This window comes from Oncorhynchus masou, chromosome 18, assembly GCF_036934945.1.
Source record: "Oncorhynchus masou masou isolate Uvic2021 chromosome 18, UVic_Omas_1.1, whole genome shotgun sequence".
Lineage (NCBI taxonomy): Eukaryota > Metazoa > Chordata > Actinopteri > Salmoniformes > Salmonidae > Oncorhynchus > Oncorhynchus masou.
This window is the reverse complement of record NC_088229.1, coordinates 3,127,254-3,145,103: the sequence shown is the minus strand read 5'-3', so window position 1 is coordinate 3,145,103 and position 17,850 is coordinate 3,127,254. Positions and strand designations below refer to the sequence as shown.

The 17,850-nt window shown below is 48.4% G+C and overlaps 1 protein-coding gene across 1 annotated transcript in view; it reads left to right on the top strand.

Annotated features, from left to right (window-relative positions):
- Positions 1-17,850, top strand: part of ccdc120a (coiled-coil domain containing 120a) — an 84,097-nt gene that overhangs the window by 45,783 nt on the left and 20,464 nt on the right. Inside the window, exons 3-8 of the mRNA XM_064922003.1 lie at positions 2,421-2,511; positions 2,637-2,761; positions 3,803-3,919; positions 4,139-4,259; positions 12,198-12,257; positions 14,371-14,551. Coding sequence (XP_064778075.1) covers positions 2,421-2,511; positions 2,637-2,761; positions 3,803-3,919; positions 4,139-4,259; positions 12,198-12,257; positions 14,371-14,551 — 695 coding nt within the window. The remainder of the gene's footprint in view (positions 1-2,420; positions 2,512-2,636; positions 2,762-3,802; positions 3,920-4,138; positions 4,260-12,197; positions 12,258-14,370; positions 14,552-17,850) is intronic.

Here is a 17,850-nt window from a genome sequence, read left to right as displayed (position 1 = left end):
GGATAGAGGAGAGGTGGCTAGATATATGGGAGAGGTGTCTAGGGGCTAGAGATAGAGGAGAGGTGGCTAGGGATAGAGGAGAGGTGTCTAGGGGTTAGGGATAGAGGAGAGGTGGCTAGGGATAGGGGCGAGGTGTCTAGGGGTTAGGGATAGAGGAGAGGTGGCTAGGGATAGGGGCGAGGTGTCTAGGGGCTAGGGATAGAGGAGAGGTGTCTAGGGGTTAGGGATAGAGGAGAGGGGGTTAGGGATAGAGGAGAGGTAGCTAGGGATAGGGGAGAGGTGTCTAGAGGCTAGAGAGAGGAGAGATGGCTAGGGATAGGGGATAGGTGTCTAAGGGCTAGGGATAGGGGAGAGGTGGCTAGGGATAGGGGAGAGGGGGCTAGAGATAGAGGAGAGGTGTCTAGGGGTTAGGGATAGAGGAGAGGTGGCTAGGGATAGGGGAGAGGTGTCTAGGGGCTAGAGATCGAGGAGAGGTGTTTAGGGGTTAGGGATAGAGGAGAGGTGGCTAGGGATAGGGGAGAGGTGTCTAGGGGCTAGGGATAGAGGAGAGGTGTCTAGGGATAGGGGAGAGGTGTCTAGGGGTTAGGGATAGAGGAGAGGTGGCTAGGGATAGGGGAGAGGTGTCTAGGGGCTAGAGATAGAGGAGAGGTGGCTAGGGATAGGGGAGAGGTGTCTAGGGGCTAGAGATCGAGGAGAGGTGTCTAGGGGTTAGGGATAGAGGAGAGGTGGCTAGGGATAGGGGAGAGGGGGCTAGAGATAGAGGAGAGGTGTCTAGGGGTTAGGGATAGAGGAGAGGTGGCTAGGGATAGGGGAGAGGTGTCTAGGGGCTAGAGATCGAGGAGAGGTGTTTAGGGGTTAGGGATAGAGGAGAGGTGGCTAGGGATAGGGGAGAGGTGTCTAGGGGCTAGGGATAGAGGAGAGGTGTCTAGGGATAGGGGAGAGGTGTCTAGGGGTTAGGGATAGAGGAGAGGTGGCTAGGGATAGGGGAGAGGTGTCTAGGGGCTAGAGATCGAGGAGAGGTGTCTAGGGGTTAGGGATAGAGGAGAGGTGGCTAGGGATAGGGGAGAGGGGGCTAGAGATAGAGGAGAGGTGTCTAGGGGTTAGGGATAGAGGAGAGGTGGCTAGGGATAGGGGAGAGGGGGCTAGAGATAGAGGAGAGGTGTCTAGGGGTTAGGGATAGAGGAGAGGTGTCTAGGGGTTAGGGATAGAGGAGAGGTGGCTAGGGATAGGGGAGAGGTGTCTAGGGGCTAGGGATAGAGGAGAGGTGTCTAGGGGTTAGGGATAGAGGAGAGGTGGCTAGGGATAGGGGAGAGGTGTCTAGGGGCTAGGGATAGGGGAGAGGTGTCTAGGGGCTAGGGATAGGGGTGAGGTGTCTAGGGGCTAGGGACAGAGGAGAGGTGTCTAGGGACTAGCGACAGAGGAGAGGTGTCTAGGGGCTAGGGATAGAGGAGAGGGGGCTAGGGATAGAGGAGAGGTGTCTAGGGGCTACGGGCTGTGTCTGGACAGGCTCGTGTTTCCTTGGTTGGTTGGAAAGAGGGGTCGTAGAGTGCATCGTGTTACAATAAAGATGACAAGTCTTTTTTCAGTCCTAAATCATAACACAAAACATTTGGTGGTTCTTTTTTCTGTCTCACTGACAGTCTTGAAACTCATCTTTATTCTGCGGTCATCCTGATTCAGTTCAATTCTTTAACCTTTTACTTAGACAGGTTTTGTTCGACGATGCTTCAACTCTCCAACATCCAGTTGTCTAGTTTCTCATAAAGCTTTGTTGTTGTTGTTGTTGTAGTTGTATATAGAGCATAGACTTTGAAAACTGTTGAGTGGTGCCCCTGTCAGCTCTGTATCAGTACTGTTGAGTGGTGCCCCCGTCAGGTCTGTATCAGTACTGTTGAGTGGTGCCCCCGTCAGGTCTGTATCAGTACTGTTGAGTGGTGCCCCCGTCAGGTCTGTATCAGTACTGCAGCGTTGTGCTAACTACAGCCCAGCCAGAAACATGTGTAGTGTCCCTCTTGCCTGCCAATCCATTACACACAACTGTTTTCTAACCGTCCCCCTGGTCCGTCCCCCTGGTCCGTCCCCCTGGTCCGTCCCCCTGGTCCGTCCTCCTGGTCCTTACCTCTGGTCTCTGGTCCCCCTGGTCGTCCCCCTGGTCCGTCCCCCTGGTCCGTCCCCCTGGTCGTCCCCCTGGTCCGTCCTCCTGGTCCGTCCCCCTGATCCATCCCGCTGGTCCTTACCTCTGGTCTATGCCCCCTCTGTGTGTGTGTGTGTGTGTGAGATCTGTTGGGATGCACTGAGAGCAGCGAACACACCTGACATATCTGATTCCTCCTCCTCTCTGTGTGTGTGTGTGTGTGTGTGTGTGTGTGTGTGTGTGTGTGTGTGTGTGTGTGTGTGTGTGTGTGTGTGTGTGTGTGCAGGTGAGTGATCTGTTGGGATGCACTGAGAGCAGCGAGGTCACCTGGGACACACCTGACATGGAGGTCAAGGGTCGTCTCATCTCAGTACCTGGTGAGGAAATAAAACATGTATTTTTTTTATACCTAATTTAGCCATAGCAATTGTAGTTTTTAGTGAAAGAATGTATAGCCATGTTTGATCATGTTTGTCATCTCCTTCTTCTGCGTGTTGTGCAGACCTGCTGGGTGGCAGTCCGGCGGTTGTTGAAAGGATGACAGAACTACAGGAGAGAAGACGCAGCCTCGAGACTCTACTGAATAGCAGACTGGCTGAGCTACGGAGAGTCTGTCTGCAGGAGGCGGTCAGTACACGTACTCACACGTACTCACACGTACTCACACGTACTCACACGTACTCACACGTACTCACACGTACTCACACGTACTCACATGTAGTCACACGTACTCACACGTACTCACACGTACTCACATGTAGTCACACGTACTCACACGTACTCACACGTACTCACATGTACTCACACGTACTCACACGTACTCACACGTACTCACACGTACTCACACGTACTCACAGCCAAATACTGACGACTAGTTTGCCACGGTTCCTTCTGGTAATGTTTCGTGTCTGTTTGTCCTGTCCAGGACCTGTCTATAACAGGAGAGCTTCCGGGTGACTTATCTTGTTAATGTGGTGTATTCGTCTATAACAGGAGAGCTTCCTGGTGATTTATCTTGTTAATGTGGTGTATTCCTCTATAACATTAGAGCTTCCTGGTGATTTATCTTGTTAATGTGGTGTATTCCTCTATAACATTAGAGCTTCCTGGTGATTTATCTTGTTAATGTGGTGTATTCGTCTATAACAGGAGAGCTTCCTGGTGATTTATCTTGTTAATGTGGTGTATTCCTCTATAACAGGAGAGCTTCCTGGTGATTTATCTTGTTAATGTGGTGTATTCCTCTATAACAGGAGAGCTTCCTGGTGATTTATCTTGTTAATGTGGTGTATTCCTCTATAACAGGAGAGCTTCCTGGTGATTTATCTTGTTAATGTGGTGTATTCCTCTATAACAGGAGAGCTTCCTGGTGATTTATCTTGTTAATGTGGTGTATTCCTCTATAACAGGAGAGCTTCCTGGTGATTTATCTTGTTAATGTGGTGTATTCCTCTATAACAGAAGAGCTTCCTGGTGATTTATCTTGTTAATGTGGTGTATTCCTCTATAACAGGAGAGCTTCCTGGTGATTTATCTTGTTAATGTGGTGTATTCCTCTATAACAGGAGAGCTTCCTGGTGATTTATCTTGTTAATGTGGTCAACAGGAGTTGACAGGAGAGCTTCCTGGTGATTTATCTTGTTAATGTGGTGTATTCCTCTATAACAGGAGTTGACAGGAGAGCTTCCTGGTGATTTCCCCCTGGAGGCTGGGGAGAGACGCCCCAACGTACGCCGAAGGGCCGGATCCTACCGCCACGGACCCAAGACTATTGTAAAGACAGAGGTAAAAGAGGATTCGAATATTACCACGCAGACTGATACATTCTACCCCCCCCCCCTCCTAATTTTAACCTGTTACCCCTCTGATCATTTTTCAGGCGCGTTGTAGGGTGAGAGACCGTTGAGAGACAGCACAATCTCGTTTTTGTACCTCTACGAGAATGGTATAGAACGGTGAATGTGACGGAGTATAAACTAAATAAACCCATCTTTTGACGTGTAGGAGGAGGTGTGTCAGAGGAAGCCGAAGAAGGCGCTGTTCAGCGGTGCCCTGAGACGCCGTGTCGACTCTGATCAGCACCCGGCGCACAGCAAGAGGACCGTGCACAGAGGGTGTCACACGGGTAATACGACCCACGTTTCAGTGATCTAACCTTCTGCTGTGATCTAACCTTCTGCTGTGATCTAACCTACTGTGATCTAACCTTCTGCTGTGATCTAACCTTCTGCTGTGATCTAACCTACTGTGATCTAACCTTCTGCTGTGATCTAACCTTCTGCTGTGATCTAACCTTCTGCTGTGATCTAACCTTCTGCTGTGATCTAACCTTCTGCTGTGATCTAACCTTCTGCTGTGATCTATCCTTCTGCTGTGATCTAACCTTCTGCTGTGATCTATCCTTCTGCTGTGATCTAACCTTCTGCTGTGATCTAACCTTCTGCTGTGATCTAACCTTCTGCTGTGATCTAACCTTCTGCTGTGATCTAACCTTCTGCTGTGATCTAACCTTCTGCTGTGATCTAACCTACTGTGATCTAACCTTCTGCTGTGATCTATCCTTCTGCTGTGATCTAACCTTCTGCTGTGATCTAACCTTTTACTGTGACTGCGCTGGTTGAAATACACACAGGTAAAATGCTAACCTCTCCTGTTATTGTAATGGTGAGATGTTAGCATGTCTTGGGGGTATGATATTAAATGCTAACTACCCCTGTTATTGTAATGGTGAAAGGTTAGCATGTCTTGATATAAAATGCTAACCTCCCCTGTTATTGTAATGGTGAGAGGTTAGCATGTCTTGGGGCTATGATATAAAACGCTAACCTCCCGTGTTATTGTAATGGTGAGAGGTTAGCATGTCTTGGGGGTTTGGTATAAAATGCTAACCTCCCCTGTTATTGTAATGGTGTGAGGTTAGCATGTCTTGGGGGTTTGGTATAAAATGCTAACCTCCCCTGTTATTGGTAATGGTGAGGGGTTAGCATGTCTTGGGGGTTTGGTATAAAATGCTAACCTCCCCTGTTATTGTAATGGTGAGAGGTTAGCATGTCTTGGAGGTATGATATAAAATGCTAACCTCCCCTGTTATTGTAATGGTGAAAGGTTAGCATGTCTTGATATAAAATGCTAACCTCCCCTGTTATTGTAATGGTGAGAGGTTAGCATGTCTTGGGGCTATGATATAAAACGCTAACCTCCCGTGTTATTGTAATGGTGAGAGGTTAGCATGTCTTGGGGCTATGATATAACATGCTAACCTCCCCTGTGATTGTAATGGTGAGAGGTTAGCATGTCTTGGAGGTATGATATAAAATGCTAACCTCCCCTGTTATTGGTAATGGTGAGGGGTTAGCATGTCTTGGGTGTTTGGTATAAAATGCTAACCTCCCCTGTTATTGGTAATGGTGAGGGGTTAGCATGTCTTGGGGGTTTGGTATAAAATGCTAACCTTCCCTGTTATTGTAATGGTGAGAGGTTAGCATGTCTTGGGGGTTTGGTATAAAATGCTAACTTCCCCTGTTATTGTAATGGTGTGAGGTTAGCATGTCTTGGGAGTTTGGTATAAAATGCTAACCTCCCCTGTTATTGGTAATGGTGAGAGGTTAGCATGTCTTGGGGGTTTGGTATAAAATGCTAACCTCCCCTGTTATTGTAATGGTGTGAGGTTAGCATGTCTTGGGGGTTTGGTATAAAATGCTAACCTCCCCTGTTATTGGTAATGGTGAGGGGTTAGCATGTCTTGGGGGTTTGGTATAAAATGCTAACCTCCCCTGTTATTGGTAATGGTGAGGGGTTAGCATGTCTTGGGGGTATGATATAAAATGCTAACCTCCCCTGTTATTGGTAATGGTGAGGGGTTAGCATGTCTTGGGGGTTTGGTATAAAATGCTAACCTCCCCTGTTATTGTAATGGTGAGAGGTTAGCATGTCTTGGGGGTTTGGTATAAAATGCTAACTTCCCCTGTTATTGTAATGGTGTGAGGTTAGCATGTCTTGGGGGTTTGGTATAAAATGCTAACCTCCCCTGTTATTGTAATGGTGAGAGGTTAGCATGTCTTGGGGGTTTGGTATAAAATGCTAACCTCCTCTGTTATTGTAATGGTGTGAGGTTAGCATGTCTTGGGGGTTTGGTATAAAATGCTAACCTCTCCTGTTATTGTAATGGTGAGAGGTTAGCATGTCTTGGGGGTTTGGTATAAAATGCTAACCTCCCCTGTTATTGTAATGGTGTGAGGTTAGCATGTCTTGGGGGTTTGGTATAAAATGCTAACCTCCCCTGTTATTGGTAATGGTGAGGGGTTAGCATGTCTTGGGGGTTTGGTATAAAATGCTAACCTCCCCTGTTATTGGTAATGGTCAGGGGTTAGCATGTCTTGGGGTCATGATATTAAACGCTAACCTCCTCTGTTATTGTAATGGCGAAAGGTTAGCATGTCTTGATATAAAATGCTAACCTCCCCTGTTATTGTAATGGTGAGGGGTTAGCATGTCTTGGGGGTATGATATAAAATGCTAACCTCCCCTGTTATTGTAATGGTGAGAGGTTAGCATGTCTTGGGGGTATGATATAAAATGCTAACCTTCCCTGTTATTGTAATGGTGAGAGGTTAGCATGTCTTGGAGGTATGATATAAAATGCTAACCTCCCCTGTGATTGTAATGTTGAGAGGTTAGCATGTCTTGGGGGGTATGATATAAAATGCTAACCTCCCCTGTTATTGTAATGGTGAGAGGTTAGCATGTCTTGGGGTATGATATAAAATGCTAACATCCCCTGTTATTGTAATGGTGAGAGGTTAGCATGTCTTGGGGTATGATATAAAATGCTAACCTCCCCTGTTATTGTAATGGTGAGAGGTTAGCAAGTCTTGGGGGTTTGATATTTGACCCTCTGTAACTTTCTCACTCATCATTATTCACGATTCATTCAGGATTATCCGTAACCATGGCAGCATCCACATTAATGTAGATGTGTTTAGAAACATATTGTATTCTTGTTTACAGTGAAAGTGACTCCAAAATGACACAATACATTATTTACCATTCTAAACTGTTGACTACTTTAATACACATGTAAGTGAATTTGTCCCAATCTTAAAATGTGGGGACTATGTACAAAAAGAACAGTTCACCCTAATGAAAATACCCTCAAATTACAGCTAACAGTCTGCACTTCAACCTCGTAGTCATTGTGTTTGATTTCAAATACACACTTGTGACGTATAAAGGCAAAACAATACAAAATGCTTCACTTTCCCAGTAATTACACTGTGGTTCTATATGCTTATGCCTAGTCTCCAGAATCCAGTCAGCAAACACACAATCACACACACACACACACACACACACACACACACACACACACACACACACACACAATCACACACACACAATCACTCACACAGTCACACACACAATCACACACAATCACTCACACACACAATCACTCACACACACACACACACACACACACACACACACACACACACACACACACACACACACACACACACACACACACAATCACACACACAGACTGGGGGAGATAGAAAGGGAGGGAGGGACAGACTGGGGGAGATAGAAAGGGAGGGAGGGACAGACTGGGGGAGATAGAAAGGGAGGGAGGGACAGACTGGGGGAGATAGAAAGGGAGGGAGGGACAGACTGGGGGAGATAGAAAGGGAGGGAGGGACAGACTGGGGGAGATAGAAAGGGAGGGAGGGACAGACTGGGGGAGATAGAAAGGGAGGGAGGGACAGACTGGGGGAGATAGAAAGGGAGGCAGGGACAGACTGGGGGAGATAGAAAGGGAGGGAGGGACAGACTGGGGGAGATAGAAAGGGAGGGAGGGACAGACTGGGGGAGATAGAAAGGGAGGGAGGGACAGACTGGGGGAGATAGAAAGGGAGGGAGGGAGGGACAGACTGGGGGAGATAGAAAGGGAGGGAGGGAGGGACAGACTGGGGGAGATAGAAAGGGAGGGAGGGAGGGACAGACTGGGGGAGATAGAAAGGGAGGGAGGGAGGGACAGACTGGGGGAGATAGAAAGGGAGGGAGGGAGGGACAGACTGGGGGAGATAGAAAGGGAGGGAGGGAGGGACAGACTGGGGGAGATAGAAAGGGAGGGAGGGAGGGACAGACTGGGGGAGATAGAAAGGGAGGGAGGGAGGGACAGACTGGGGGAGATAGAAAGGGAGGGAGGGAGGGACAGACTGGGGGAGATAGAAAGGGAGGGAGGGAGGGACAGACTGGGGGAGATAGAAAGGGAGGGAGGGAGGGACAGACTGGGGGAGATAGAAAGGGAGGGAGGGAGGGACAGACTGGGGGAGATAGAAAGGGAGGGACAGACTGGGGGAGATAGAAAGGGAGGGACAGACTGGGGGAGATAGAAAGGGAGGGAGGGACAGACTGGGGGAGATAGAAAGGGAGGGAGGGACAGACTGGGGGAGATAGAAAGGGAGGGAGGGACAGACTGGGGGAGATAGAAAGGGAGGGAGGGACAGACTGGGGGAGAAGAAAGGGAGGGAGGGACAGACTGGGGGAGATAGAAAGGGAGGGAGGGACAGACTGGGGGAGAAAGGGAGGGAGGGAGGCAGGGAGGGACAGACTGGGGGAGATAGAAAGGGAGGGAGGGACAGACTGGGGGAGAAGAAAGGGAGGGAGGGACAGACTGGGGGAGATAGAAAGGGAGGGAGGGACAGACTGGGGGAGAAAGGGAGGGAGGCAGGGACAGACTGGGGGAGATAGAAAGGGAGGGAGGGACAGACTGGGGGAGATAGAAAGGGAGGGAGGGACAGACTGGGGGAGAGAGAAAGGGAGGGAGGGACAGACTGGGGGAGATAGAAAGGGAGGGAGGGACAGACTGGGGGAGATAGAAAGGGAGGGAGGGACAGACTGGGGGAGATAGAAAGGGAGGGAGGGACAGACTGGGGGAGAAAGGGAGGGAGGGAGGCAGGGAGGGACAGACTGGGGGAGATAGAAAGGGAGGGAGGGACAGACTGGGGGAGAAGAAAGGGAGGGAGGGACAGACTGGGGGAGATAGAAAGGGAGGGAGGGACAGACTGGGGGAGATAGAAAGGGAGGGAGGGACAGACTGGGGGAGATAGAAAGGGAGGGAGGGACAGACTGGGGGAGATAGAAAGGGAGGGAGGGACAGACTGGGGGAGATAGAAAGGGAGGGAGGGAGGGACAGACTGGGGGAGATAGAAAGGGAGGGAGGGAGGGACAGACTGGGGGAGATAGAAAGGGAGGGAGGGAGGGACAGACTGGGGGAGATAGAAAGGGAGGGAGGGACAGACTGGGGGAGATAGAAAGGGAGGGAGGGACAGACTGGGGGAGATAGAAAGGGAGGGAGGGACAGACTGGGGGAGATAGAAAGGGAGGGAGGGACAGACTGGGGGAGAAAGGGAGGGAGGCAGGGACAGACTGGGGGAGATAGAAAGGGAGGGAGGCAGGGACAGACTGGGGGAGATAGAAAGGGAGGGAGGGACAGACTGGGGGAGATAGAAAGGGAGGGAGGGACAGACTGGGGGAGATAGAAATGGAGGGAGGGACAGACTGGGGGAAATAGAAAGGGAGGGAGGGACAGACTGGGGGAGATAGAAAGGGAGGGAGGGACAGACTGGGGGAGAAGAAAGGGAGGGAGGGACAGACTGGGGGAGATAGAAAGGGAGGGAGGGACAGACTGGGGGAGAAAGGGAGGGAGGCAGGGACAGACTGGGGGAGATAGAAAGGGAGGGAGGGACAGACTGGGGGAGATAGAAAGGGAGGGAGGGACAGACTGGGGGAGATAGAAAGGGAGGGAGGGACAGACTGGGGGAGATAGAAAGGGAGGGAGGGACAGACTGGGGGAGATAGAAAGGGAGGGAGGGACAGACTGGGGGAGATAGAAAGGGAGGGAGGGACAGACTGGGGGAGATAGAAAGGGAGGGAGGGAGGGACAGACTGGGGGAGATAGAAAGGGAGGGAGGGACAGACTGGGGGAGATAGAAAGGGAGGGAGGGACAGACTGGGGGAGATAGAAAGGGAGGGAGGGACAGACTGGGGGAGATAGAAAGGGAGGCAGGGACAGACTGGGGGAGATAGAAATGGAGGGAGGGAGGGACAGACTGGGGGAGATAGAAAGGGAGGGACAGACTGGGGGAGATAGAAAGGGAGGGAGGGACAGACTGGGGGAGATAGAAAGGGAGGGAGGGACAGACTGGGGGAGATAGAAAGGGAGGGAGGGAGGCAGGGAGGGACAGACTGGGGGAGATAGAAAGGGAGGGAGGGACAGACTGGGGGAGATAGAAAGGGAGGGAGGGACAGACTGGGGGAGATAGAAAGGGAGGGAGGGACAGACTGGGGGAGATAGAAAGGGAGGGAGGGACAGACTGGGGGAGATAGAAAGGGAGGGAGGGACAGACTGGGGGAGAAGAAAGGGAGGGAGGGACAGACTGGGGGAGATAGAAAGGGAGGGAGGGACAGACTGGGGGAGATAGAAAGGGAGGGAGGGTCAGACTGGGGGAGATAGAAAGGGAGGGAGGGACAGACTGGGGGAGATAGAAAGGGAGGCAGGGACAGACTGGGGGAGATAGAAAGGGAGGGAGGGACAGACTGGGGGAGATAGAAAGGGAGGGAGGGACAGACTGGGGGAGATAGAAAGGGAGGGAGGGACAGACTGGGGGAGATAGAAAGGGAGGGAGGGACAGACTGGGGGAGATAGAAAGGGAGGGAGGGACAGACTGGGGGAGAAAGGGAGGGAGGCAGGGACAGACTGGGGGAGATAGAAAGGGAGGGAGGGACAGACTGGGGGAGATAGAAAGGGAGGGAGGGACAGACTGGGGGAGATAGAAAGGGAGGGAGGGACAGACTGGGGGAGATAGAAAGGGAGGGAGGGACAGACTGGGGGAGATAGAAAGGGAGGCAGGGACAGACTGGGGGAGGGAGGGAGGGTGGGAGGGACAGACTGGGGGAGGGAGGCAGGGAGGGAGGGTGGACATTGTTACAGAGGAGAGGAGGAAGTCCGGGAGGCAGGGACAGACTGGGGGAGATAGAAAGGGAGGCAGGGACAGACTGGGGGAGATAGAAAGGGAGGTACAGACTGGGGGAGGGAGGGAGGGAGGGTGGACATTGTTACAGAGGAGAGGAGGAAGTCCGGAACAGTCTCGTTATTACTGGGCTCACACGCTCACACACACACACACACACACACACACACACACACACACACACACACACACACACACACACACACACACACACACACACACACACACGATGTCCAGGGAAAGCACATGGAGGCATGGTGGACAGACAGAGAACAATGCTACCAGTTATGTAACTACCACCTGACTCACTCTACCATGGGCACTCGGAAATGGCACCCTATTCCCTATTTAGTGCACTACTTTTGGCCAGACTGTGTTTTAGTGCACTACTTTTGACCACACTGTGTTTTAGTGCACTACTTTTGACCACACTGTGTTTTAGTGCACTACTTTTGGCCACACTGTGTTTTAGTGCACTACTTTTGGCCACACTGTGTTTTAGTGCACTACTTTTGACCACACTGTGTTTTAGTGCACTACTTTTGACCACACTGTGTTTTAGTGCACTACTTTTGACCACACTGTGTTTTAGTGCACTACTTTTGACCACACTGTGTTTTAGTGCACTACTTTTGACCACACTGTGTTTTAGTGCACTACTTTTGACCACACTGAGTTTTAGTGCACAACTTTTGACCACACTGAGTTTTAGTGCACTACTAAATTGAGAAGTCTGTGCCGTACTCACATGCAGCCCTTGTGGCGGTGTGTACACGGAGAGCACAGGGTGAGGGCTGAATCTTACCGGAGATACGCAGAGCAATTCTACTGTCAATCATGGACTGTTTCGTACAGGGGATATGCATTTCCTCATGTTTCATACATTCTAGAAACTGAGACTCATGTCTCAAGGCACAGATTTCAGGTTAAGATTTAGATATAAGGGACAGTGTGTGAAGGTATATGGTGCAATCTGACTGTGTGTGTGTGTGTGTGTGTGTGTGTGTGTGTGTGTGTGTATTCCTCCACAGATGACACGGTGAACTCCGAGAGCAGCTCCACGTCTGATTCTACAGGGGACCATGACAACGGTAAGATCCTAGTCACGCTAACATAGTGCATCCTAGTCACGCTAACACAGTGCATCCTAGTCACGCTAACACAGTGCATCCTAGTCACGCTAACACAGTGCATCCTAGTCACGCTAACACAGTACATCCTAGTCACGCTAACACAGTACATCCTAGTCACGCTAACACAGTGCATCCTAGTCACGCTAACACAGTACATCCTAGTCACGCTAACACAGTACATCCTAGTCACGCTAACACAGTACATCCTAGTCACGCTAACACAGTGCATCCTAGTCACGCTAACACAGTGCATCCTAGTCACGCTAACACAGTACATCCTAGTCACGCTAACACAGTACATCCTAGTCACGCTAACACAGTGCATCCTAGTCACGCTAACACAGTACATCCTAGTCACGCTAACACAGTACATCCTAGTCACGCTAACACAGTACATCCTAGTCACGCTAACACAGTGCATCCTAGTCACGCTAACACAGTACATCCTAGTCATGTTAAATACAGTACATCCTAGTCACGCTAACACAGTACATCCTAGTCACGCTAACACAGTACAGCCTAGTCATGTTAAATACAGTACATCCTAGTCACGCTAACACAGTGCATCCTAGTCACGCTAACACAGTACATCCTAGTCATGTTAAATACAGTACATCCTAGTCACGCTAACACAGTACATCCTAGTCACGCTAACACAGTACAGCCTAGTCATGTTAAATACAGTACATCCTAGTCACGCTAACACAGTGCATCCTAGTCATGTTAAATACAGTACATCCTAGTCACGCTAACACAGTGCATCCTAGTCATGTTAAATACAGTACATCCTAGTCACGCTAACACAGTACATCCTAGTCACGCTAACACAGTGCATCCTAGTCACGCTAACACAGTACATCCTAGTCATGTTAAATACAGTACATCCTAGTCACGCTAACACAGTACATCCTAGTCATGTTAAATACAGTACATCCTAGTCACGCTAACACAGTGCATCCTAGTCACGCTAACACAGTACAGCCTAGTCATGTTAAATACAGTACATCCTAGTCATGTTAAACACAGTACAGCCTAGTCATGTTAAATACAGTACATCCTAGTCACGCTAACACAGTGCATCCTAGTCATGTTAAATACAGTACATCCTAGTCACGCTAACACAGTGCATCCTAGTCACGCTAACACAGTGCATCCTAGTCACGCTAACACAGTACATCCTAGTCACGCTAACACAGTGCATCCTAGTCACGCTAACACAGTGCATCCTAGTCATGTTAAATACAGTACATCCTAGTCACGCTAACACAGTGCATCCTAGTCACGCTAACACAGTGCATCCTAGTCATGTTAAATACAGTACATCCTAGTCACGCTAACACAGTACATCCTAGTCATGTTAAATACAGTACATCCTAGTCACGCTAACACAGTACATCCTAGTCATGTTAAATACAGTACATCCTAGTCACGCTAACACAGTGCATCCTAGTCACGCTAACACAGTGCATCCTAGTCACGCTAACACAGTGCATCCTAGTCACGCTAACACAGTGCATCCTAGTCATGTTAAATACAGTACATCCTAGTCACACTAACACAGTACATCCTAGTCATGTTAAATACAGTACATCCTAGTCACGCTAACACAGTGCATCCTAGTCACGCTAACACAGTGCATTCTAGTCACGCTAACACAGTGCATCCTAGTCACGCTAACACAGTACATCCTAGTCATGTTAAATACAGTACAGCCTAGTCACGCTAACACAGTGCATCCTAGTCATGTTAAATACAGTACATCCTAGTCATGTTAAATACAGTACATCCTAGTCACGTTAAATACAGTACATCCTAGTCACGTTAAATACAGTACATCCTAGTCACGTTAAATACAGTACATCCTAGTCACGTTAAATACAGTACATCCTAGTCATGTTAAATACAGTACATCCTAGTCATGTTAAATACAGTACATCCTAGTCATGTTAAATACAGTACATCCTAGTCATGTTAAATACAGTACATCCTAGTCATGCAAATGTTTACTTTCAGTCCTCACCAAACTTTCATCCGTCTCTCTCTCTCTCTCTCTCTCTGTCTCTGTCTCTAGATGAGTCTTCGGGTGTGGCCCCTGACTCTCTGTCCCCGTCTCGGCCCCGGCTGGCCCCTGGTAATGGTAATGGGAGCAGCAGTAGTCCAGACAGCAGGCTGTGTAGGAAGCTTTCTCCTGTTGAGATCTATTATGCGATGAGGACCACCACGCAACCCAACTCACTGGCCCTGTCCGCCAGGTACTGCCTCAGCTACACACTATCTCTGACCTCATGGCGATCGTTCACATGTATTTTCTAAAGACCTTTTTTTTTTTTTACATCAGCAATTGTCACAGTGTTTTAAAGATACCCCAGACTAAAAAAACACACAGAGAACAAGCAAAGCAAATGTCATACCGTGTAATCGTACAAAGTAAACTAATAAGTTACTGTTTGTACAGTAACTGATGATACAAACTAGTCTGTACAAACAGATGATACAAACTAGTCTGTACAAACGGATGATACAAACTAGTCTGTACAAACGGATGATACAAACTAGTCTGTACAAACGGATGATACCAACTGGTCTGTACAAACGGATGATACAAACTGGTCTGTACAAACGGATGATACAAACTAGTCTGTACAAACGGATGATACAAACTAGTCTGTACAAACGGATGATACAAACTAGTCTGTACAAACGGATGATACCAACTGGTCTGTACAAACGGATGATACAAACTGGTCTGTACAAACGGATGATACAAACTAGTCTGTACAAACGGATGATACAAACTAGTCCGTACAAAAGGATGATACCAACTGGTCTGTACAAACGGATGATACAAACTGGTCTGTACAAACGGATGATACAAACTGGTCTGTACAAACGGATGATACCAACTGGTCTGTACAAACGGATGATACAAACTAGTCTGTACAAACGGATGATACAAACTGGTCTGTACAAACGGATGATACAAACTAGTCTGTACAAACGGATGATACAAACTAGTCCGTACAAACGGATGATACAAACTAGTCTGTACAAACTTCCGGGTTTGTATCTATTTGCCACTAGGAACCATCTATTCTATCCACATCTACAATGAGTGTACAAAAGTCATTAGGAACAAAGTAATTAGGAACACCTTCCTAATGTTTGAGTTGCACACCCTTTTTGTCCTCAGAACAGCCTCAATTCGTCAGGGGAACTCTAGGAAGGTGTTTTGAAAGCGTTTCCACGGGGATGCTGGCCCGTGTTGACTCCAAGGCGTCCCCACAGTTGGCTGGTTGTGGATCTGTACTCCGAATAGTTCTTTGCATCTCATCCCACACAGACACTCAATTGGCTGGAGACTTGTTGACTGGGCGGGGCCACTGCAGTAAGATGGAATTCACTGTGATGATCGTGGAACCATTCCTGGATAATCCGTGCCTCGTGGCATCGGGCTGAAAACAATAATCTATTTGCAGATGGATACACTGCTACCATGAAGGGATGCACCTGATTGGCTACGATGTTCAGATGTCTTTTGATAACAGTGGTGCAACGTTTAAATACCAAAGGTGCCCAATGTGTGCCATGAAAACACGCCGCACACCATCACACCACCACCACCAGCCTGCAATGTTGACACACGGCATGATGGATGTATGTACTCAACCAATGTTGTACTGGACTGTCAGTTGACTAACTGTAGCCTGGCTGTTGCTCTGCACAATTCGTGTGGTGGACACGGGAAATTGTTGAGCCTGAAAAACCCAGCAGCGTTGCAGTTGACACACTGAACCCGGTGCGCCTGGAACCTACTACCATACCTCGTTCAAAGGCACTTCAATCTTTTGTCTTACCCATTCACTCTCTGAATGGCACACATACACAATCAATGTCTCAATTGTCTCAAGGCTTAAAAATCCTTCTTTAACCCGTCTCCTCCCCTTCATCTACACTGATTGAAGTGGATTTAACAGGTGACGTCAATAAGGGATTCATAGCTTTCACCTGGTCATCTATGTCATGAAAAGAGCAGGTGTTCCTAATGTTTTGTCACTCAGTGTATAATGGGTTTTCTTTCTTCTTCAAAAGTTCCCGTAAACCACTGATACACTGGAAGAGCGATGTTGTCTCCTACAGAATCTATGGCCCAGTTTCATACATTCTAACCAGGAAGAGCGATGTTGTCTCCTACAGATTCTATGGCCCAGTTTCATACATTCTAACCAGGAAGAGCGATGTTGTCTCCTACAGATTCTATGGTTCAGTTTCATACATTCTAACCAGGAAGAGCGATGTTGTCTCCTACAGATTCTATGGCCCAGTTTCATACATTCTAACCAGGAAGAGCGATGTTGTCTCCTACAGATTCTATGGCCCAGTTTCATACATTCTAACCAGGAAGAGCGATGTTGTCTCCTACAGATTCTATGGCCCAGTTTCATACATTCTAACCAGGAAGAGCGATGTTGTCTCCTACAGATTCTATGGTCCAGTTGCATACATTCTAACCAGGAAGAGCGATGTTGTCTCCTACAGATTCTATGGTTCAGTTTCATACATTCTAACCAGGAAGAGCGATGTTGTCTCCTACAGATTCTATGGCCCAGTTTCATACATTCTAACCAGGAAGAGCGATGTTGTCTCCTACAGATTCTATGGCCCAGTTTCATACATTCTAACCAGGAAGAGCGATGTTGTCTCTTACAGATTCTATGGCCCAGTTTCATACATTCTAACCAGGAAGAGCGATGTTGTCTCCTACAGATTCTATGGCCCAGTTTCATACATTCTAACCAGGAAGAGCGATGTTGTCTCCTACAGATTCTATGGCCCAGTTTCATACATTCTAACCAGGAAGAGCGATGTTGTCTCTTACAGATTCTATGGCCCAGTTTCATACATTCTAACCAGGAAGAGCGATGTTGTCTCCTACAGAATCTATGGCCCAGTTTCATACATTCTAACCAGGAAGAGTGATGTTGTCTCCTACAGAATCTATGGTCCAGTTTCATACATTCTAACCAGGAAGAGCGATGTTGTCTCCTACAGATTCTATGGCCCAGTTTCATACATTCTAACCAGGAAGAGCGATGTTGTCTCCTACAGATTCTATGGCCCAGTTTCATACATTCTAACCAGGAAGAGCGATGTTGTCTCCTACAGAATCTATGGCCCAGTTTCATACATTCTAACCAGGAAGAGCGATGTTGTCTCCTACAGATTCTATGGCCCAGTTTCATACATTCTAACCAGGAAGAGCGATGTTGTCTCCTTCGGATTCTATGGCCCAGTTTCATACATTCTAACCAGGAAGAGCGATGTTGTCTCCTACAGATTCTATGGCCCAGTTTCATACATTCTAACCAGGAAGAGCGATGTTGTCTCCTACAGATTCTATGGCCCAGTTTCATACATTCTAACCAGGAAGAGCGATGTTGTCTCCTACAGATTCTATGGCCCAGTTTCATACATTCCAACCTGGAAGAGCGATGTTGTCTCCTACAGATTCTATGGCCCAGTTTCATACATTCTAACCAGGAGGAGCGATGTT